This window comes from Gordionus sp. m RMFG-2023, chromosome 3 (genome assembly GCF_954871325.1).
Source record: "Gordionus sp. m RMFG-2023 chromosome 3, tfGorSpeb1-WG-v2, whole genome shotgun sequence".
Classification (NCBI taxonomy): domain Eukaryota; kingdom Metazoa; phylum Nematomorpha; class Gordioida; order Chordodea; family Parachordodidae; genus Gordionus; species Gordionus sp. m RMFG-2023.
Window position 1 is genome coordinate 23,064,054 of NC_088777.1, and position 23,178 is coordinate 23,087,231.

Consider the following 23,178-nt stretch of genomic DNA (forward strand, 5'->3'; position numbering starts at 1 on the left):
TGATATTTATGACATAGCCTAAAATAAGATGTGCTATAAAAAATCGCATCTTTCACTGTAAGAGGAAATTTGCAAAATAAAAAATTATACATTACAAAAATAATCAAAAACAATATCCAAGTTTTTATTTATAGGTAGGATCCGATTTAAATATAAAAGGTAGGTGTCCGTCCTGAATCTTTAATATCAAGAAGTCTCTAATTTTTTTTAGACCGGTACCCAAAATACTTATAAAAATCTAAGCTTAAAATTCTTAAATTAATAAATATAAATTAAACGCATTTTTATAAAGTTATAAATTACTCATTACTTATTATCATTTTCTTAATAAAAGAAGCGAACACAACATTTTTCTTTGCAATAAAGTGATTGACAAAAATAACAAAATATATCAAAATCTCAAAAATAAAAAAATATTCCAATTTAAGAATTTCCAAATAGAAAAAATAAAAAAGTAAAATGTAATCATTATATATTTTGATATTTTCCTAAAACACAAGCCCGATAATTTCGTGGCACTGTATTTGCAAATGTGGATTCTCTATAATAAGCGATAAAAGTTTCTCAAATAGGTGTTATGCAATGTTCATAGTTATTATAAATCAATAAAAATAGCGTATCAAAAATGGAGAGGAAAAAATAGATCTGTACAGTCTTGAAATAAAGAAAATAAATGTATAAATATCCCTATATTTTATTTATTTTTATCATGACTAAATACAAATAAAAAAATATAAATTTAATTAATTTTTAAAATAATGTTTATTAACTTCTTACATCTAATTATATGATATAGATACATAAAGCATTAAAATATATCCATTGGCTTCATAAATCTTTTCATCATACATATTAACGTTTATGCAATCTCTCTCTTTGATTGTATACAACATCTTGACGTCGGCTATTTCTACTATGAAGGTGAGAGGGAATTGAGGAAGTAGGGGGTGAGGATGGTTTGTTTGATCGAAAATAAGTATGAGGTCGATGACCATATCTATCATTGCTGGGGTTATTGTTCAAGATTAGACTAGCCAAACTGCTCGAATTATCCATTGGGTGATCTCCATATGTATATCTGAAAGGTTCAATCCCCGATCTACGCTTAACTTGAGCATGGTTCCTAACTGATTGTGGCGACAATCTAGGTATTATTTCTTCATTGCAAAACCTCTTTTTGTTACTACCAGTGGCATTGTTGGTGTAACGATGGGAACGATCCATCTGTGAGGGTGATTGACTTTTTCTCCTAACACGCTGGGCTGTATTAGACGTTAGTGGTGCAGGTATGTAATCATTAACTTTTACAGAGTATTTACGAGCATCGTAATGAGAAATGGTTGGTAAGTGGTGAGGAGGCACAAGAGCTTGATAATACTTTTTATCATTATCCCTACCGATTTCTCGGCCATAATGAGTATGCGGTTGTGAGAGATAATGCTGAGAGACCATCGAACGTTTTAGATTTGGTGGTGGAGAAAATTGCCTGTTCTGTTTCTTGTGTAGAGATGTTGCCTGGCCATCTACATAAGAGAGTCTGTTCAAAATATAAAAATTTTCATTGATAAGAATTGCATTTGCTTATTGTGCTTGTAACCTGTATCTAGTTTCATCTGAATAAACTTTGGACCTAGGAGTGATTGCAAAACGATCAATGTTTTTTGTCTCTTCTAGAATTCTTCTATTCCCATCTTTGTAATGAAAAGGACTTGCACGTTTACTGCTTAACCTAATGGAGTCGTATCGTTGAAAGGAATCGTCTGTTCTCTCCTTTTTTAACCTTGCAGAGTAATATCGTTGAGAGGAATCGGCACCTCTCTCCTTTTCTCCATATCGATCGTTGTTTCTCATTCTTGGAGTAACACGCGAAAAATTACCGCCTCGTGTATTGTAACCATAATTAATAGATATAGGTTCATTATGTCTATCAGGCACAAATCTGGAGAAATAAGCAGGCTTGTCTACTTTGGTAACGATGCTTCGGATTGGTGCATCTGTGTCTTGGTAAGGAAGTTTATAGTTACTGTAATCTGGCCTTTCGTCTCGATGTTTATCAGAAAAACGTAGCTTTTCATTATAACCAACAGCATATGATTGTTTTGCATTGAGATAGTTGTTTCCGTAATTAGTTCTCTAAAAAGCATTAATTAATAATTTAGTGTAAAAAAATAGGTCGTGATATAAACTAAATATCTTAAAAATATTTTAAACTAATTATCAATAAATCATATGCATATGAATTCCATTTTAAATATATTTAAAAAAGGCGATTTCGAAAAAAAATAAATTACTGGAAATATAATCCTATTAAAAATTCATTCGCATAGGAAGATGCCAAATAATTATCAAAAGTTATCACTCAACAACACACTTGATATTTTACTCAAAATATTTTTATAAAACTTTTAATTTAGCTTCCTAACTCTTATATTTTTGGAGATATCATATCAAAAGTAAAAATATCAAAAATGAACTCTTAATGTTTTTATCGATTTTTACCATGAAAGCAACATAGCATTTCAATTTTTTTATACAAATATAGATCGATTTTATAACATGAAAATTTTAATTTCAAGAATTTTGAAATAGAGTTAAATAGACCACCATAAAAATAGAATGTATATACTTTATGATTGACAGTCGATAAAAGTAAAAATAGGTCATTACCCATATTTTGACCCTTAATAACTACAAAATTATATGGGCTAGGATGTTAAAATATGAACAACTCTGTGTAAAGTGTTAAAAATTTAATTTTTCTTGTTAATTAAAAATAAACAAAGAAATCATATAAATAAGTATAAAAATTTTATAACCCCCATGTTTAAAGCTTTGATCATACAAAATTTTTTTAAAAAATAAATGATTCAAATACACCCTGGATTAAAAAAAATTATCGCCTTTTATAAAATAACAGTTTAATAAATGGAATTCCTATCCTGTTTTACAAAACATTTTGTAAATAACATAAAAATTATAACTTTTCACATATTAAATGAAGATAATGGTTGATATTAAACAGACATTATTTTAAATATGCATCCCATCTCATGCCACCTACATATTTTTATACATATAAAATATTTGCTGAGGTACCATTGTGGCACGGATTTCTTTTTAAAAAATTTTTAATAGGCCCAGTTCAGGTTTTATATTTTCAGGCCCCGCCCAGATTTTTAAAATATATTACATTTATTTTTACTTTTTATAGATATAAATGGAAATTAAAAATATTCGGCCCTGGTATTTTTAAAAAAATTTTTATACGTCCAGCTTGTGTATTTTAAAAATAATTAAAATACGGCCTGTAGGCCGGGCCAAACCAGCAGGTCTCCGATATATATGGTATAATTAGAGTTGATAAATTTAAATTAAATATATAATAAAATATTTTAAAAAATATCCTAGAAAAAAATAAGTCAAAGCAACTTATCTAACATATATTAATTTTATTACAATAAATATTTAGCAATATTTAAGACTAAAAAATAATCATCATAAAATAATTTAAATTTTTATAAACCTGATTTAATTTCATGATTTATTAAATGGCTAAAATAAATATAAAAATCATTCTATGACAAATATGCCCATTTTCGTGGACCTCTTTCAAATCGAATGAATCTGCAAGATAATTATATATGTTGTAGCAAATTAATTTTTTAAGCTCTAATTCAACTAGTTTATCTGCTTTACTAAATCTTTTACACAGTTTAGATTCTTCTATATTATAATCATTATAAGTAACATGAACTTTTTTAGATATTTAAAACTACTTTGGTGGAAACGACAAGAAAGAAATTTGCCAAAGCTATCATGATTATCAAGAAAAATATTGGCAATTCCTGGAACTAGTGCTTCTTCTAAACGAAGATTTAGCATTGCTGGAAGTTTTATAGAACAAAGACGTGTTTGAATCCAGAAAATGTCGATTCATTATTATTACTTATAATATCAATTAGGGATGTACCGATATTTTTTATCGGATCGGATCGGGCCGATATTTCGCCCATTTTTAAATATCGGTTATCGGCCAATACTAAAAAAATTCCGATCCGATAAAAAATGGCGTTTTTGAAAAAACCCATTTATTTTTTATAAAAAATGGCTTTTTTTTATAAAACCCATTTATTTTTATAAAAAAATCGAAATCCATTTTTATGTTTATTTTTATAAATAAATTGAAATCCATTTTTATGTTTATTTTTTTAATAATAATTAATTAAACATTTTGCCATATTGTTATTTTTTTTTCTCATTCTGTTTATAAGTGTGCGATAATTTTTAAAATAATCTTTTCTTTTATTTAATATTATTTGGAATATGTTTATAAATAAAATTTTTTTATACATTTCATTATATAATCTATTGTTTTATTTCGCATATTACATAAATTTCCGGTATTAAAATTAGTAAAATAATGGCTTCTTATTCGCTTATATGGGATTATTTTAAATTGGATTCGCCATGTTCTAATTTTGCTAAATGTAAAGTTGACTCTTGTACCGATAAAATTTCCAGAGGTGGTAAATGTCAAAAGTCTTACAACACCACAAATTTGAGGAAGCATCTCGAGAATAATCATAAAAATGCATTTGAACTTCTATTAACTAAAGAAAATAGAAAAAAATGGAAAAAGATCAAATTAAAATAAAATCTAAATTTAACCAAAAAACTTTGCCAGGTCTGTTAAATAAGCAGACAATATGGGACATTGATGACCCAAGATCCAAAGCGATATCGATGCATATAAACCATATGATAGCCGTAGATAATCAGCCGTTTTCTATTGTAATGGATATTGGCTTTAATCGACTAATGAATCATCTATGTGGAAACTACAAAATTCCATCTAGAAAATATTTTTCGGAAAAATTAACCAACGAAATATATCAAGATATATTTAATAAAATTAAATGTCAATATGATAGGGAAAAAATTCCCTTTAGTTTTACAAGTGATATATGGTCTAGATGTTCTGGGTCGGATTCACATATTAGCTTGACTTGTCATCTGATTAATGAAAATTTTGAACCAATTGCAAGATTACTTCATGTTGCAACTTTCAATGATTCACACACTGGACAAAATATTGCCGATATTATGAACAAAATGTTGACCAGTTGGAATATCAGTAAATGTAAAATTCATGCTATTGTACGTGATAATGCGCCAAATATAAAATCTGCTTGCAATTTAGGTAATTAAATTATATATATATTTACAAACCTTATTTAGGGAATTATTCATCTGTTTCATGTTTTGCCCACTCCCTACAATTAGTAGTAAAAGGAGTTTTTACAAAGAGAGCTATTATTGATATGTTATCTCGAGCAAGAAAGGTTACTGGTCATTTTAATCATTCATCTATTGCTAACAATAGACTCAAAATTATCCAAAAGCAATTAAATTTACCCACCCACAAACTTATTCAAGATGTTGACATAAGGTGGGATTCGACCTTTTATATGCTAGAAAGACTCCTGGAGCAAAAAAAGCCTTACTTATTTATTGTAATGATTTTACCCTCAATATGTTAACTCCAAATGAGTGGTGTTTAGCAAAAAAGGTAAATCTGGCTCTATTACCAATTCAACGCATCACTAAAGAAATTAGTGGAGAAAAAGCATCTATTAGCATAGTAATTCCATTTGTAGAATTACTTAAAAAGGAGCTTACTAGTCATGGTGAGTATGATAAAGGTGTCCAAACTATGAAGGATGCTATGTATAAAGATCTTACCAAACGTTTTTCCTCTATTTATAATGATTAAAATATACTTTATAGCAACAATTTTGGATCCACGATTTAAAACCATCTTTTTTTCAATTCAATCGATATCTAACTTTTATAGACAAAAACTACTTCTAGTATGCTTTGACAGTAATCCTGGTGAGATAATTAATTCATCCAGCCTAGGTAAAGAATTAAATCATTTTAATAAATATTTCATTTAAATTTTATAATTTAAACAATTTAGAAAAGGATAATCAAAATATGGAGATAAAAGAAATTCCATCAACATCAGCAATGGATTCAACTGGCATATTTAATTTGTGGGGATCTTATGCTGATGTGGTTAAAGATAACGAGAAATCTAATAACATTACCGGTGTAAATTGTCCTTATTCCCTTGAGATTGAAAACTATCTCAATGAACCAGTTTTCAAAGCACTAAATGATAATACCCCTACGGATCCATTGAAATATTGGGCTGTGAATTGCCAAAAATATCCAACCCTATCTAAACTTGCTCGTCAATATCTAGCAACACCTGCCACAAGTATCTCATCTGAATCTGTTTTTAGTGAAGCTGGTGATATTGACAGTCCCCATCGCCGCAGACTGACCTCAGATAAATTAGAAATTTTGTTATTTCTAAAAAGAAATCTTAGATATATTAATTTTAAATATTATAATATATGTGTTTATTACTTATTTTATTTTGTAAATAGATTAATGTTATTACTTTTTATATAAATATGTGATTTATCAATAAAAATATTTTATATACTTATTGAATTGAATATAAGCTTAAGCTATAATAACTGACCATTATAATATATTTAAATGACATGCATAGTTAAATTATAGATGTTATACTAATAAAAAGTTATTAAAAATTAAAAGCATTGGTATATTTATAGAATACAAAATTATGATATCGGATCCGCCTCCAAAAAGTGGTATCGGTACATCCCTAATATCAATTTTATATTTATATTTTTTTCATATTTTATTTGATCAAATAAATTATCCATAATTTAAATTGAATATTTTTTATGCTTTATATAGTATTTTTCTAAATTATAAAACTGTTTAAAGAAATAAATGCTGAATTTTTTTTAATTAGATGCTTGAAAAATTGAAATAATGGCCATAATTAAATTTTATAATAGCGGGCTTGAGTTAAAAAAATTTATGAGTGAGGGGAATGAAAGGGGGGGGGGTAAAATTTTTTAGGCTAATGGGTGGGCGGGCGAGTAAGGAATTTTAGACTAATGGGCGGGTGGGTTTATTTTTTTGAAAACTATGGGCGGATTTGGTGGGCGAGTTTAATTTTTTTAAACATTAGGTGGGCGGGCGTATGGTCCAAAAACCCGCCTAAAGCAGACCTCTTATTTAAGGGCTATCTAGTTATTCATATTTTTTGAATATTTATTTTTATCGGCTGAAGATTTTTTAGCTTTGACCCGTCATATCTCCAGAACTAATTGAGTTAGGATTAAAAAATTAAATTGCATAGGTCCCCACAATATAAATAATCATCATGAATAACACAACATAGAAAACTATTTATAATAAAAAAATTAGTCATTAATTAAAATTTATGATGGTTAAATGAATAAAAAAAGCTCGTATTTTTTATACAAAAAATAATTTAATTAAGTCCTACCAACCCTAATTATAATTAAATATATCCCAATACAACTAAATTAAACTAAGGCCTAGTTTATATGCGCGAAAAACCGCGATGAACAATTTATCACTAAATGATAGCAAATTAACATCATGTATTTTGTAAATTAAGCATCCAACAAACTATGGAAAATTTTAACCTTATGTTGTGTATAACGTTGTTGTATGCTCATGCCACCATATTTGCTGGAACTTTCATTTTTTTGAAATTGGTTTCTAATCAAAGGTGCTCGTAAATATCTAAAACCTAATAAAAATATATTAAATTGTAATTATTTTGGTAAATACTAAATAATCGTTAATATATTTTCGTTTCGAAGGATTAGGTTTCAAATATCTTATTATTTAAAATCAATAAATTTGATAAAAATCATAATTTTGATGTAATATTGAATCTAAACATAAATATCAATCTGATATAAGGAAGACAAACAAAAATGTAAAATAAAACTTAATTTAATTTTTTATAGGAAATGAACGAATTACACAAAATTCTCATTTCATACTTTTTCCTTTGTATACCAGGATGATGACATTATTTTCCATTATGTATAGTACCGTGACAATCAGAATAGTAATTCATTGTTTGAGGTTATCTTATATAATACCAGATGTATTTTAATACTATCATATTGATTCATATATAAAGGGTCATTCCATGTCAGATCAATCACTTTTCTGCCGACCACTTTCAATTTCGATAAAAAATTGTAGGCTGGTTATATAAATACACAATAGATCATAGACAAAATTTTAACGCATTAGCAACTATATTAGTGGAGATAATCGGGTTTAAAGGTCCAAAAAACGTCTTTTTTTGTTTTTTACTGATGTTAAATAACTAGTTTTTAATTTAAAACTAAATATGATCAAATATTGAATTTAATTCAATAGCTAAGTTAATAATTGATGATTATGGCGAAAACATCAAAATTGATTTTTGATAAAATATGGGTCATCTTATGGTCAGTTGAAAACTTGAAATTAATATTTCGAAATGTATATGATCTCCAATTTTTAATCTCTAACAAATATTATTCGTTTACTAATGGCGCTATATATATAATAGTTTTTATGTTAAAATTCATTTTTTTTATTGATTAAAAATATTTTAATGTATATATATCATATTAAATTACAATGTGCATTATATATATTTATTGGTAATTCAGATCATAAAATTTTTAAAATCTTCACAAATTTTGCCTAATTAAGATAGTTTATAAATTAATTAAATCTTACTTCATCTAAAGGAATACAAAGATTGGCTAGCTTGTATTTCTTCAGGAGATATTATATATGTTCGACCGGTGGGAGTAGAAGGATTGACCAGCAAGAGAATAGATTTTGGCAACACTAAAATATCATCTATCAGAGGAAATTTAAATGAGGCTGAAGGTTCACAAGGGTGTAAAAATCGGATTTTTACTTCTTCATTTTTATCGATTATAAATCCTAACCACCATTTGTCATCATATACACATGTTACATATCCATTAATATTTTTAAATATAATTTTCTCATTTATAAACGAAACTTGTTTTATATTATATTTTTTGGAATTTGAATATATTTTAGTTTTTAGTCTATTTTGATCAATGGGAATAACCCCGTGAATTTTTCGGGTCCCATGTATGGACGGTGCAGAATTAAATCTTAGGGCTAATTCCCCTTCTATATATTCTTGATTGGATACATATACAAATTGAATTTCATTAATATTTTCTTTAGCATAATTATATAATTCTAATGGGGTTAGGATTTGATTTTTATTTAGCCTTTGAAGACTAGATCTGACAACTAATCGTTTGACAGTTCCTCCGATATCGTCACATGCATTTTTGCCGTGAGCAGTGGCGAAAAATGTCATTCGGCTGAAATATTAAAATCGTATTTATGAAGGCATATGTTCAGAAAATTTTTGCGATTCTTATATTGAGACGCGGCTACATCTTAAAAATTATTATTTTTTCTGGTTTAGAATTAAAATATGGCTGTTAAGAAATTAATAATGGTTTAATGATTAGGATATAATAACAAAATTAATATATTTTAAATCTTCTCCAGATTTATAATATGGTGTATAGTGGCCTGCACGTTGTTCAAATGAAATCCCTGAATTTCATTTTGTAAAATAAAGGAATATTTTTCTGAATAATCTAGAATTGTTAAAAATTCCTTATCTTTTAAATTTTCTTTAATCTTCAAAAATAAGTTTGTTGTTTAGCTATAAAAGAGTGACACAGTGAAATTTGAACTTTTTCTAATAGATAATCGATGAAATCATCAAAGGACTTTATAATATTTCCAAGATTTGCTCTATCCACCGTGATCCATTGTTTAAAAGTAACATATTCTAGATGATTTCTCTGAAACAATTGGTATATTGGCCCTTAAGAGATTCTATACCAGGTCACAATTTGTTAAATAACATTTTGGCTGAGAGGGATTACCAATAATTTGCGCCAAAAGATAGTTATAAGAATTTATACAGTAATCTTCTACTGCTATGATTTCAATTATATTTGTCATTAATTTCACATTCTGATGAATGGCGCACACAAACAGTGTGTGCCACTAGCTCCACTAAAATACAGTTTTTTGGCCTAACGGCAAACTTAGAGAATACAATTGATATATTTGGGTATTCTTCCTTAAACATCTTGAATATTTCTTTTAGATTATTCAATATTAGTCTTTTTTGGACTGGTTCTTTCTCGCCTTTAACAGTACACAATCTTTCATTCCGGGCATGAGTCGGCTTATTTCATCAGAACTATAAAAATTCTTGACGAGTTTAAATGTTTTTTCTTTTAGTGTCTTTCCTGCATTATGTTTTGGGAAAGAATTCCACTTTCTTATACCATCATTTTGGATTTTCTTGTCATGGATGTTATGTTGAATTCCTCTTGAAATTTATTTACACTCTATCTTTGAAGCAAAATTGTAAGAATTTGATATTGTTTTTTTGATAATTTATCAAAGTTATCTTTTAATATAATGAGAATTTCCTCTTTCATTGGACTATAATTCTCGGAATCAGATATTTCTAAATGCTTTATCAATCTTTTAAATTTTATTTTTGGGTTATTTTTTCTCCATTATAAGTTTTCTTTTAATTGGTGATTCTCCAATATTGTGTAATCATTAATCGATTCAAAGGCATCCTGATTATAGGTTATTGGGGATATAAATTCTTAGAAAATGTGTGGACCAATTTTACTTAACTGGTAGCGGCACGAATTACATATTTTTTGTTTAAGATATAAATAACTATTTATATTAAGCATCCAAGGTAGTACAGATAAATTCTTTTTAAAATTTTTATGTTTTGTTTATTTAGTGGATTGCAACACTTTAGCTTATCTTTTAAAAGTTTCATTTAAAAAAATTTATTTATTTTTAAAGACAAGTAAAAATATAAAAAATTAATTTTTTTAATTATTGTTAAAGAAATATAGTATTATTTTTACAATTTGCAAAAAATATTAAAGAAATCAATTTGTTTTTTAACAACTGCGATTTATTGTTTGTGTTTTCACGATTTATTTCGCTTATTAATTTTAGTAATCAGTTTATTTTTATATAATAAAAGATAAAAACATCTGGCTTATTTGATTAATTTTTTTAGTGATAAACATTTGCTCAAAATTCAAAGACTTTGATCATAGAAATTTTGATTTTATAGAGAATGCTCAAATTCATTTGATACCCAAAATTTTATAAAGTTAATTTTTTGTTATTTTTATTGCTTAAAAATTTTTTCAAAATCTTCGAAAATTTTCTTTATCTCTGGTTATTATAATAATTTAAGATAATGATAATTCCATAAAAGAATCTTAGGCCTGGTAATTAATGTGATTTTCTTTTCCCTTAATAATTTTCCCGCACTCCTTTAATCCTGCTTTTTTATTCGTGTGCTAGTCAGATTTTTTTTTATTATTTACATTTATATATTAAAAAAATTATTAAAATTTTTTATCCTGCGAATATCTCAGGGGAATGAAGTTTACAAAGTTATATAACCGAATTTTTTGATAAATTATACTTAATAATATTTTTAATCAATAAAAAAAATGAATTTTAACATATTAAAACTATTATATATAGCGCTATCTATTTTTTAAAAAGTATAAAATCGCAATAATTTTTAAAATAAATATCCAGCCAAGTTAATTGTTGAAAATATTATTAAAAAAATAGTAAACGAATAATATTTCTTCAAAAAATTAAAAATCGGAGATCATATTCATTTCGAAAGATTGACCATAAGATAACCCACATTTAAAAAAAATTAATTTTGATGTTTTCGCCATAATTATCAATTACACTGTGTGACAAGAAAAATGGGAGAAGAAAATAAAAACAAGTTTTGATGCAGAATTTGACGCTGAGTTCGAATCCGTTTTCCAAATTTTCCCTACACGTCAAGTTTTAAAAATATTACCGTATAGACAACTTTTCGAAATCTCAAAAATGGTAAAATTTAGGTCTTTATACGGATATATTTTAAAAAGTATTAAATAAAAATCCCTGAAAATTGGTGATAGTGCTAAACTTATATTTCTTTATAAATTTACCAATTTTTATAATTATTTATCGATTGGTTTTTGAGAAAAATGGTAAAGAATTTCGTTTTGGGGGCCTTAAGTTTTCAATTTAAATTACTATCAAAATTATTAACTTTAGAAGATAAATTTTATATAATTTTGCTTCAAATATGCTCAAGATTATATATTAATTCTAATTATGTTTCAAAAGTACTCTATGCCATGAAAATTCAACCAAAATCTATAAATTAAAAAAGTTAGTACAGATATTTTTGAACTTTTTAATTTATACACTTTTATTGAATTTTCTATGCAAAAGCATTTTTAAAGCAAAATTAAGGTAATATTTATTTTTTTTAGTTGTATTTAGTAATATTTTATGCATTTATGATCAATTTATACTAAAATCAGATATCTGTATCCACTTTTTTAATTTGTACTCTTTTTGAATTGAGCATTTTTGAAGCAAAATTCATTTAAAATGCAATAATTGGTAATTTTTTCATATTTTTTATTAATATTTATCTTTTTTAGATGTATTTAAGAATATTTGTTTTTTTAATCAATTTATATCAAAATACATGATTTTCCAATTGTTTATGATCTAATGTGAGCATATATAACCAGTCTATAGCTTTTTATCGAAATTGAAAGGGGTCGGATGAAAATCTTGATTTTCTTGCTCATTTGACATGGAATCAAAACTATTATAAAGTCCGTTGATGATTTCATCGATTATCTATTAGAAAAAGTTCAAATGTCACTCGTTTATAGCTAAACAACAAACTTTATTTTTGATTGCAAAGAAAATTTAAAAGATGAAAAATTTTTAACAATTCTAGATTATTCTGAAAATTATTTATTTATTAAACAAGAAGTTCAGGGATTTCATTGGAACAACGTGCAGGCCACTATACATCCATTTGTAGCATATTATAAATCTGGAGAAGATTTTAAAAATATAAATTTTGTTATTATATCCGAATCATTAAACCATAATACTAGTGAAGTCCACCTTTATCAAAAAAAATTTATTAATAGCCATTTTTAATTCTAAACCAGAAAAAATAATATATTTTTAAGGGCAATAGGAAAAAAACTGGAAAAAAAATTCCGGAAAATATACCCCTAGGAAAAAAAATCCCGGAAAAAACCCCCAGGAAATAAAACCCCCGGAAAAAAACCTCCAGGAAAAAAACCCCCTTGGGATTATTTTTATACACTCTCATATTTAAGTATAATCTAGCAATAATTTATATTGAATTGGTATTTAGACAATTGCAAGTTAATAATTTGTTAAAAATATTATTGTTCAGCAACTAGTTAAATGAACAGATATTAAAATGTATTATGATCATTAAGTTTTAAAATGTATTTTTAATCAAAAGAATAAAAAATTTTATCAATTAAAAACGCTATAATTGGTATTTATTTATAAAATTAAACAATAATTATTTGGATCTTTATGCCGTATATAAAGACAAAAAAAATTTTTAATTTACAAAAATATTTTATTCATAAAATTTATATTTTATAAAAAAAATTTAATGGATCTTATTCATCCTGGAAAGCTCATATTTGAAGGTTATTCTTATACCATACATAAAAAAATCTCAAACAAGATTAGATGGCGCTGCTCAAAGTATTCTTCTTTTAAATGCCGAGCAATACTTTTTTCAACACTCGATAATCAAGACCCGGTTCTTGATACAGCTCATAATCATCCATCAAATATTGATGGACTAGTAGCAATGAAATCCATTGCTAACATGAAAAAGCGATGTGCAGACTCTTTGGCAAAACCTCTTAAAATTTATGCAGAGGAAATTGTAAAATTAGACCAAAGAGTTCAGTCGCATATGTTATCGGAAGATTCTATAAAAAGAACTCTAAGGAATCACAAAGCAATGCAACACCCTTCAAATCTTGAGAATTTGGAAGACCTAGTTTTTGAAGGTATTAGTTTAAATATAATTATATTTTCATAAAAATTTTAATATTATAGGTGATTGGGCAAATTGTGGCTCCCAGAACTCAAAACGATTTTTATTATTTGATAATGGCCCACAAGCTGAAGAACGCATAATAATGTTTGCAACAGATGATTCCTTGAATCTAATATCTAATAGGACAGAGTGGTATATACAGGACAGATGAAACTAAGTTTTTTTTGTGGCATGATGGACGGCTTAGCATTTCCGTTATGTGATATGGGCAATGCAATGACATTCCTGAGATCGGTTACTCCGAGCAATGGTAAGGATATTCTTGATTATTTCGATAAAAATTATGTCAATGGAGTATCAAGGGAGGTCATAAGAAGCAATTCTCAACCCCAAACACGTCGAATTGAGCCTCGATTTCCTCCAGAAACCTGGAACGTGAATCAGAGCACTCTCTCAGATGAATAACGAACAAATAATCAATGCGAAGGTTGGAATCATCGTTTTTCTAATCTGGTTGGGAATAAACACCCATCAATCTGGGTACTCATTAAAAAAATAAAATGCGAGGTGGCTGCCGATGAAACCAAACTTGAAAGATGGCGCGTAGGTAGTTGGACATCGAAAACAAAATTGCAGAGTTCTAACAACCAGATTCGGCTAAAGAAACTTTGCGAAGAATACTGTGATGGGGTGCAAAGCCTTCCAGATTTTATTCGATGTCAACCCATATAATTATTATTATAAATTATAAAATTTGTATATACATAATCATGATTTACCAATAAAATAAACATTTCTTATTTTGTCAAATTTAGTCTATTTAATTTCATATTTAAAGATTGTATTTTTACTATAGCAAAATTTTTTTACAATACATAGTTATTTTACTGAGGCATTTTTTCCCAGTACCAATTTAAACATCAGTTTTTCTTATTTAAGCATTTTTTTATGAAGATTAGGCCAAATAAAAATATGCCTATATTATTAGGTCTTAATTAAATTCTATAAAAATGAAAAAAAATTCTCGGGGTTTTTTTTCCTGGGGGTTTATTTTCCGGGGTTTTTTTTCCTGGGGGTTTATTTTCCGGGGTTTTTTTTTCCGGGATTCATTTTTAAGATGTAGCCGCGTCTCAATATAAAAATCGCAAAAATTTTCTGAACATATGCCTTCATAAATACGATTTTAATATTTCAGCCGAATGGCATTTCTTCACCACTGCTCACGGCAAAAATGCATGTGACGGTATCGGAGGAACTGTCAAAAGATAAGATGTCAGAGCTAGTCCTCAAAGACCAAATAATAATCAAATCCTAACCCCATTAGAATTATATAATTATGCTAAAGAAAATATTAATGGAATTCAATGAATATATATCCAATCTAGAATATATAGAAGGGGAATTAGCCCTTCGTAAAAATTTAATTCTGCAATGCCCATATATGGGACCCAAAAAATTCACGGGGTTATTCCCATTGATCAAAATAGACTAAAAACCAAAATATATTCAAATTCCAAAATATATAATATAAAACAAGTTTCGTTTATAAATGAGAAAATTATATTTAAAAATATTAATGGATATGTAAAATGTGTATATGATGACAAATGGTGGTTAGGATTTATAATCGATAAAAATGAAGAAGTAAAAATCGGATTTTTACACCCTTGTGGACCTTCAGCCTCATTTAAATTTCCTCTGATAGATGATATTTTAGTGTTGCCCAAATCTATTCTCTCGCTGGTCAATACTTCTACTCCCATCGGTCGAACATATATAATATCTCCTGAAGAAATCTCACAAGCTAGCCAGTCTTTGTATTCCTTTAGATGAAGCAAGATTTAATTAATTTATAAACTATCTTAATTAGACAAAATTTGTCAAGATTTTAAAAATTTTATGATCTGAATTACAAATAAATATCTATAATGCACATTGTAATCGATTAAGTATGATATATATGGTGAATTCCATATCAAATCAACCAAGGTTTCAATCCGACCCCTTCAATTCTTAAATTTTGGGTAGTATATACTATAACTAAGAAAAAAATGAAATTTTACCTTCCAACACAGTTTACCCGCTAAGATATGGCCGTTTTAAGCGCGGAAAATGGTACATTTTTGACAAAATGCACCTCGTTTATTTTCAAATATCTCGAGAAATAATTATGTTAGAAAAATAATTTAAATTTTATTTTGTAGCTTAATAAAAGTTCTTTAAAATGACATAAAAATAAATATCATGGACATTTTATTAATATCGAAAACCGGAAATGGCCATAGAAAAAAAAGGTATTTTTTCAAATTAAATTTTCTGTAGATAGATATCACACTGCTTTATATTTGTACAAAATCCTAGACTGGGATGAACATGGGTTTAGGAGTTATCACTCTTTATATGACTAAAATTGAACAAATTTAACATTAATATCATCATATTTTAATTTAATGAATAGTTATAAAATAATGTCTAAATGATAGGCCCTTACTTTTTTTATCTTTATAAAAAAAAATTGATAGGTGGCTTGGATAATGAGCTTTGTTTAACACTTTAGTTAAATTCTGTCTCGAAGTTACTTGACAAAATAATTCTAAACATATTTATAACTTTATTTGCCTCCATTTGCATTACATATAATACAATCAAAAATTTATAATTAAAATATATCATATATTATAATCATCCAAGATTTTTTAATAAATTATGACTTTTGTTTTCGTCTAGGGGAATAAAATCTTGGAATTATGTGTTCCAGAAATTCTCTTTGCTCTCAGAAATCTGCTTTCAAGATGACTTTCTATGTTCATATATTCATTATTGCTCACAAATATATAATTTACCCCATCGATATTATTTGCATAATTAAATAATTCTATTGTTGTCAATATGTGATGTTCATATGGACGTTGCAAGCTTGCTCGAGCTGCTAACCGTTTAGTAACGGCCCCCAAAATGTCGCATGGACTTTTACCTTGTGCGGTTTAAAATGTCACAGCCTTTATCCCAAAATCATTTTCATGATTGTAGAGATTAATGAAATCTTTTATTTTTTATATTGGTTACTGCTCCATCAGAAAAATAATAAATTTTAGCCACTCTATTAAATCTTTCCTTCAAGAATACGATCAATTTTTAAAATAAATAAAATGCACATGCTTTGTGCTTTAAACAATCTGATATAGCCACTAAATTTACATGTTTTATTATGTTGTTCTCACGGTAATAAATTATAAAAGAGTTGATAGTGGCTTGATTATTGGTCTGATTAAATCCTTGTGCATGGTTCTACACTACAAATGCATAGTTCTCTGAAAAGTCTGCAATAACTAAGAATTCGCCAAAATTGAATTTTAAAAAGTTTCGAATTAATGATTATCGTGAAGCTATAAACAAATTAGGAATTAAATTGTTTAATTATTCAATTAAATAATCTACAAATTCGTCAGCGGATTTTGTCAATGTTTTGAGGGTAGTTCGATCAACTGCTATCCATTGTTTATATGTTTTATAATCTATAGAATTCTCGTCAAATAATATATTAAGCCTTTCTTTTAATTTTGAATATAAGGGGGAAAATTTATTGTTGAATTTCAATTTTGGTAGATTATTTTATGCTAAATAAAAATTTAAAATTATTGTCAATTAATTTAAATTTCGAGATAAAATTTAACTAAAGTTTTAAACAGCTCATTATCCCAGCCACCTCTCAATTTTTTTTTATAAAGATAAAAAAGTAAGGGCCTATCATTTAGACATAAACATTATTTCATAACTATTCATTAAATTAAAATATGATGATATTAATGTTAAATTTGTTCAATTTTAGCCATATAGAGTGATAACTCCTAAACCCATGTTCATCCCAGTCTAGGATTTTGTATAAATATAAAGCAGTATGATATCTATCTATAGGAAAGAAAAATTTTTTTAAAAATACCTTTTTTCGATGGCCATTTCCGGTTTTACACATCCGGTTTTTGATATTAATAAAATGTCCATCATATTTATTTTTATGTGATTTTAAAGAACTTTTATTAAGCTACAAAATAAAATTTAAATTATTTTTCTAACATATTATTTCTCGAGATATTTGAAACTAAATGAGGTGCATTTTGTCAAAAATGTACCATTTTTCCGTGCTTTAAACGGCCATATCTTAGCGGGTAAACTGTGTTGGAAGGTATAATTTCATCTTTTTTCTTAGTTATAGTATATACTACCAGTATACAAAATTTAAGAAAAATTAAAGGGGGTCGGGTTGAAAATCGACTTTTTGTTGATTTGATATGGAATTCACCATATACATTAAAATATTTTTAATCCATAAAAAAAATGAATTTTAACATATTAAAACTATTATATATAGCGCCATTAGTAAACGAATAATATTTGTTATAAATTAAAAATTGGAGATCATATTCATTTCGTAATATTAATTTCAAATTTTCACTGACCATAAAATGACCCATATTTATAAAAAATTAATTTTGATGTTTTCGCCATAATTATCAATTATTGACTTAGCTATTGATATTAGATTCAATATATGATCATATTTAGTTTGAAATTAAAAACTAGTTACATCAGTAAAGAGCAAAAAAAAGACGTTTTTTGCTTTAACTCTGATTATCTCTGCTAATATAGTTGCTAATGTGCTAAAATTTTGTTTATGATTAAATGTGAATATATATAACCAGCCTACAATTTTTTATCGAAATCGAAAGGAGTCGGCCGAAAAGTGATTGATTTGACATGAAATGACCTTATAAGCATATCAAAGTTAGGCAGTATAATGTAAACTTGTATCTAAGATACAAGTTACTTTTGAATCATGAACTTAGTATCTTTTAAACACACGATATAGATACTTTTGATTTAAATTTCCCTTTTTCGTGGATTCTTGTATTAATTTCATAATTCTTTCCTATAGTCATATTTTAAAATGTAGGTAAAATGATACAACAAAAACAACTTAAATCTAAAGCTAACAACAAGATAAAGTAAAGCATATATTTACATTTGAAATATTCATCTAAATGAATAGTTTATCGCCAATTAATATAATTTTTTAATAGAATTAATACAGTCATGGTAGAGGAACTAAAATTATAGAAACAAGTTTCCCTAAATCAAATCCAAATCTTAAAATTTTAGAAGGAAGTTTTTTAAAATTAAAATAGGGAAAAATAAAGGCCAAGCCTGTACAAGCAACCCGATAGTGTTAAACACTTGCCTAAAAATTTTGTTAAATATTAAAATAATTTATTAAATTTAATGATATATATATTTTTTTGCCCTGATTGTTTGCATTTATCTGAATTAATGGATCTTTTAATTTTTGCATCACATAGGAATAACATTTGGAACAAATATTATTTAAAATGTTAAATATGATTGGATCAAATATTCTAAGGAAGATTTATGTGTTTCCACTATATTTTCATTTGATTAAATTGTGTGAATCAATTAAAAATTTAAGATACCATTTATATCTTTCACACAGTATCAATTACATTAGAACAGCAAAGAATCCCAGTTAAATATGCCATCACAAAAGTATATTAGCTCATTTAATACCATTAGCAAATCAGAATCAATAATTATACAAAATAAAATTGACAAGCTAATATGTGTGCTTCTTTCAACACTCTAAGCATAGTTGAACATTGTTAGGAATACAATTTCTAGATGATAATTTAAAGTAAAATATTGTTTTTTTATTTCACTTATTTAGGTTTAAAAAATTTCACAAGGTATGTGGGTTTCATATAGCTTAGAATCATAAAATGATCGGGGGTGGGTTTGGTTGTGTTATTGAAATTGACAAAACTCATGTGTGGAAGTGTAAATATAATCGTGGTCGGCATTTGACCTCGGAGGCTATATGGATCATCGATGGAATATGTAGGGAGACAAATGAAATATTTCTAAGTGCTTCAACAACAATCTAAAAATTATTCCTATCATAATCGCCTAATAATAATTTAGTTCTTTAATATTTATTAAAGAATTAATACTTATGTACAATTACACTGGTCTTGAAATTTATTTATGAGATCTTCATTTTATTATAGTATATCACCAAAAAAAATAAAATGCAAAGTTTCATCTACTTTACCTTGCCTATGCCCCCTTTAAAAACTTTGTAGGCATTATCAACAAAAAAAAGTAGTCACTAAATATTTCTTTATTTATAGGATCTTCCTTTAATTATAGTATTATCACCAAAAAAAAATTAAAATGCAAAGTTAGACCAAAAATAATTTAAAAAGCAAAAAATTTTGAAAAAAAACATTTTAAAAATATCTTAAATAATGGATTGGACCTGGCTTGAAGGGTAGATATAAAACAAAAATTGGATATTATTTTCAAATAATAGGTAACAACTATCATAAGAATAAGATGAAAATTCTCATTCCCAGTCATTTTTGATCAGCAATACTGATTAATGGGAGCTCTGATATTCTTAGTTATATATTTTTGATTTTGTCCATCAAAAAAGGTGGGTCCTAAATGAATATCTTATAAGGTGTGATTCACAAATTTACCTCATTTCTCCTAAATTTTAATATTTTTATATATATTAATAAAGTATATACCATATAACTAATTACCCCTAAACTCCGTCATTCTCTTGACAGGTTATTAGTTAGTAATGTGTATTACCCTAACCAAATGAATGATCAATGAATAAATTTAAATATTAATACCAATTTTAAAAAATTTAATAGAGTAGTTATGTAACAATTATATTACTATTTGTATATGCTGGTTGATTTTTCATAGATCTATATAATGGTTGATTATTTTCCCTTCTGTGTCTATATTGATTTGTACCTAAGTTGTATGTCCTCCTTTGGTATGCAGGAGGCCTAACACTATAAATTTATTTTCAATTAAAATATTTAAAAAGTGTGATTAACTAATTATTAGCTGTTTTGTTATAAAAATTTGATTGATCCCTTTGTTTTTCAACATCCATTTTTTCCCTTTGCAGTCTATAAATATATTATCAATATAACAAGATTTAGACAAAATTATTGCAATTTTTTGAGAAATACTTTAACATGTCCCTCTCACGTTGTTTTCTCAAGAAGACTTGCCTTTGTCTCATATAATAGGAACTATAAGATAATTTGGTAGGTTTGATGATAGATTTATTAATTTTTTTATCAATTTTTTTCTCCTATATTAAACAAGAGTATAATGAGTAAAAATTATAAAATGAGTTATACTCTTGAAATTGAGGATGGTTTTTTATCTTGTGGAAGGCTTTTTAGTTCATTTTTTGCCTTAGATTTACTATCCCTTTTCAGATTTTCATTTTCTTTTGGAACTTTTTTAGCTAGGAAAGAAAAAATTACTTGTAATTTTATCAATATTATATATGCATTCTTTTACAAGTCTTTTGGCTGGTATTTAGCAATTTTATAGTTTTCTTTTTACTGTTCCAGGTGAAGGTTTTGTCATTAGAAAGTTTAATGTGCCTAGTCTTTTTAACTTTGCTATCAACATTCCTAGGAATAGTAGGATCTGATTTGGCCTACATTTTTGTTTGTTATGAAGGTTTAAAATTAATTTTGATAAATACCAAAGATATTGATATGACATTGCCATTAAATTCAGTTTTGTCCAATTTTTCGAGGCATACAATTGCTTCTTCGTGACTAGACATAGTAATAAAACCAAAACATTTAGATCCAGGAGTTGTTGATGTTGAAATTACTTTAACCCCCATAACCTAAAATATTTTTTGAAAAATTACTTTGCTCATTAGTTTTTAAATATGTGAACACAAATATAAAATATTTTTATTCAAAATAAAAATAAAAAATTTTTTAAAATAGTACTTTTCCATATTTATCAAAAAGTTCTTTCAAATCTGCAGCTTTTGTAGTCAAAACTAATTCCTTAACCCATATATTTTGACTTTTTCTTTTTGCTTCTAGTAAAAAAAAATCATAATAATAGTTAATTAATGTTACCAGAAGCTTTATGGGTTGTATTTATACTTAACAAATCTTCTTGTGAAGTAGTTATATTTGCTCTAAAATGTTTTAAAATAATGAGTTTGTTGTTATGTTGAAAATTGATGGTTGATAAATTTTATCCTTATATTTAAAAGATTTTGATTCAATTATCTCATCATTCAATTTTGAGTAGAATTATTCTTATATCCTTTTAAACAATTTAAGATCTTATTTTATGGCTTGTTGTTGTAGATTATGTAGCTAGCTATATTTTCTTCATATTTAATGTAAACTAATGATGTTAGATTTTGTTGATTTATCCTTTAAGTAAGATTCTGGTTTTTAAAAGTACTTGTTTAGAGATATGTGATATAATTAAGGATTCTTTTGAATACTAGCCTATATTTTCATTGTAATAGCTGAGAAATTGTGTAGATATTTAAACTTTATCAAGACAAGATACTGATTCTGAAGTTAGATATCTGTACTAATCCATTTAGAAAAAATTTTACATAATTTAGTTTTGCTCTTTTTGAGTTTGAAAAGAAAATTTTCTGTGAAAGAAAATTTAGATTCATTATTAGAAGTTTAAAAAGTATGGTAATCCTTGAGACTAAACATTTAGGACATAAATTTTAAAACTGAATTTATGTAAAAGTAATCTTGAATTCTTTTAGATCCAGAGCAAAATCTATCAGGAAACATTCCAATATTGGACATTTAAATTTATATATTATTTCATAAACAACATATAAATTCAGGCTCAATAAGTTTAATGAAAATAAATAATTTATGTCCATATAAATGTGATGCAATACATGTATATCTTATACTTTTCAGACAAGTTTAATGAATCTCTAGTTGAATTAGTATTTGTTTCTAATTTCTCATTATGTTCCTTGTCCAGTAAAGAGTTAATTGGTGTAGCTCTGTGAAGGGTTGTAGAATGTTCATTATTAATATCCAAATCTAAAACATTCTGATTTTCTTCAATAACATAGGTCATTTCATCAACTTGATGATTAATTGCTTTATCTGTTACTTTTTTAACATTATTAATAAAATTTCCTATAATGACGTTATTACATTTAAATATTTCGTTATTTTTTTGCACATTGCTTAATTGCTCTAAAAAATATATTAAATAGCTTCGCATAAAGAAAATTAAACCTGCTACAAATATATGTTGTTCCATGACTTCTTCCTATTTTAGAGAACAGTTTATACACTATATATTATATTTTACTTTTTCCATTAGATCTAGGCTAAATTTTAGAATAAAGATGGCAG

General features: G+C 26.6%; 1 protein-coding gene across 5 annotated transcripts; it reads right to left on the reverse strand.

Moving 5' to 3' along the window:
• Positions 1–488: 488 nt before the first annotated feature.
• On the reverse strand, positions 489–23,178 carry LOC135927142 (SAFB-like transcription modulator). 5 transcript variants are annotated; one of them, XM_065463092.1, is made up of 15 exons: positions 23,135–23,158; positions 23,059–23,092; positions 22,975–23,016; positions 22,722–22,923; positions 21,904–21,965; positions 21,769–21,863; positions 21,510–21,659; positions 21,320–21,461; positions 21,154–21,263; positions 20,980–21,104; positions 20,842–20,916; positions 20,675–20,796; positions 7,560–7,666; positions 1,598–2,133; positions 658–1,537 (listed from the first exon to the last, which is right to left on the reverse strand). In XM_065463092.1, the coding sequence occupies exons 1-15, from the start codon at positions 23,141–23,143 to the stop codon at positions 853–855; spliced, it is 2,496 nt and encodes an 831-aa protein (XP_065319164.1). In that variant the 5' UTR covers positions 23,144–23,158; the 3' UTR covers positions 658–852. The 5 variants fall into 5 exon arrangements, with proteins under 5 accessions (XP_065319162.1, XP_065319161.1, XP_065319159.1 ...); XM_065463091.1 differs by having other exon boundaries at positions 22,722–22,929; XM_065463090.1 differs by having other exon boundaries at positions 489–1,537; positions 22,722–22,929; positions 22,975–23,092.

Bases quoted from the DNA above. Each gene is read 5' to 3' on its own strand.
- LOC135927142 (XM_065463087.1), bottom strand. The intron at 21,864-21,903 runs GTAACATTAATT...TTTTTTTACTAG, and splicing joins TACAACCCATAAAGCTTCTG to AAGCAAAAAGAAAAAGTCAA. The intron at 7,667-20,674 runs GTAATATAATTG...TATTTTTATTAG, and splicing joins TCAACCAGCATATACAAATA to GTTTTAGATATTTACGAGCA.